This window comes from Bos javanicus, chromosome X (assembly GCF_032452875.1).
Source record: "Bos javanicus breed banteng chromosome X, ARS-OSU_banteng_1.0, whole genome shotgun sequence".
NCBI classification, from domain to species: domain Eukaryota; kingdom Metazoa; phylum Chordata; class Mammalia; order Artiodactyla; family Bovidae; genus Bos; species Bos javanicus.
In genome coordinates, this window is record NC_083897.1 from 108,586,611 (window position 1) to 108,588,011 (window position 1,401).

Consider the following 1,401-nt stretch of genomic DNA (forward strand, 5'->3'; position numbering starts at 1 on the left):
CCTTTACTCCCAAATATGGATGGACAAATATTACCAGATATTTGACAGAAGTGAAAGAGATCATGATGAATAAATAGAACGATTTCTGGAGAAAAAGACAAATATACTACAGGAAACAAGAGAACATTACCAAACAATCCAAATTCATATTCTCAGAACTGTAAAAATGACAGTGGGTCTATAAAATGGGAACAGGGTGCTATAAAAGGGAGTAATTAGAGAATAAGAGAAAGTCCTTGGAAAAAAAAGTATTACGGCAAAATTAAAAATTGTGGATGCGAAGTACTCAGCTCAAAGCAGCTCTGCCACACCCTGGCTTGGATAGACAGTGGTCTCGCCCTGGCCACACCCTGGCTTGGATAGACAGTGGTCTCGCCCTGGCCACACCCTGGCTTGGATAGACAGTGGTCTCGCCCTGGCCACACCCTGGCTTGGATAGACAGTGGTCTCGCCCTGGCCACACCCTGGCTTGGATAGACAGTGGTCTCGCCCTGGCCACACCCTGGCTTGGATAGACAGTGGTCTCGCCCTGGCCACACCCTGGCTTTGTTAGACAGTGGTCGTGCCCTGGCCACAGATCCCGCCCACCCACGTGACCTCTTCCTGAACGAATCGCCAGCTCAGGCACTGACCCTTGCCCAACAGACACCATTACCGGTCCATCCCAGAGGCCACACCCAGCCACCTGTCATCTGGCCCGGAGCCCGACTCCGGCCACCCACATTGTCCACCATGGGAAGGTTCCCAGGAGCCCTCTGGCGCCCCCGCCCCCGCCCCCGCCCCCGCCGATTCCTGCCCCGAAGGCGCCTCATCCCAGCCGCCATTCCTTGGGTCGGGGAGTGGCCTGCCATGCTGCCCACATCGCCCTCACAGGAGCGTCAGAACTACCGCCCCGAGTGTGAGGCCGCGCTCAACAGCCACACCACCCTGGAGTTTCACGCCTCCTTCCAGTGCCTGGCCGTGGCCTTCTACCTCGACCATGATGACGTGGGCTTGAAGCATTTCTCCCACTTCTTCCTGCTCCGCTCCAACGAGCACAGCAAGACAGCAGAGAGCCTGATGTTCCTGCAGATCCAGCGTGGGGGCCGCATCTCCTTCCTCGACATCAGAAAGCCCGAGACCCAGCAGTGGAAGAGCGGACTCCAGGCCATGCTAGACACCCTTTACCTGGAGAAGTGTGTCAACCAGAGCCTGCTGGACCTGTACCAGCTGGCCACTAACAGCAGCGACGCCCATCTGTGCAACTTCCTGGAGACCGGCTACCTGGACCAGCAGGACAAGTTCATCAAGGAGCTGGGGGACCATGTCAGCAACCTGAGCAACGTGGGGTCCTCGGAAGGCAGCCTGGCAGACTACATCCTTGACAAGCTCACCGTGGGCGACAGCAACAAGGAGGACTGA

At 56.5% G+C, this 1,401-nt stretch overlaps 1 protein-coding gene across 1 annotated transcript; it reads left to right on the plus strand.

Annotated features, from left to right (window-relative positions):
• Nucleotides 1-732: 732 nt before the first annotated feature.
• On the plus strand, nt 733-1,401 carry LOC133242649 (ferritin heavy chain-like). The gene has a single exon (XM_061408811.1). It carries the CDS (start codon nt 733-735, stop codon nt 1,399-1,401), a length of 669 nt encoding a protein of 222 aa, XP_061264795.1.

Excerpts from the sequence above, each read along its gene's own strand:
- LOC133242649 (XM_061408811.1), top strand. The coding sequence starts at position 733 with ATGGGAAGGTTCCCAGGAGCCCTCTGGCGCCCCCGCCCCCGCCCCCGC.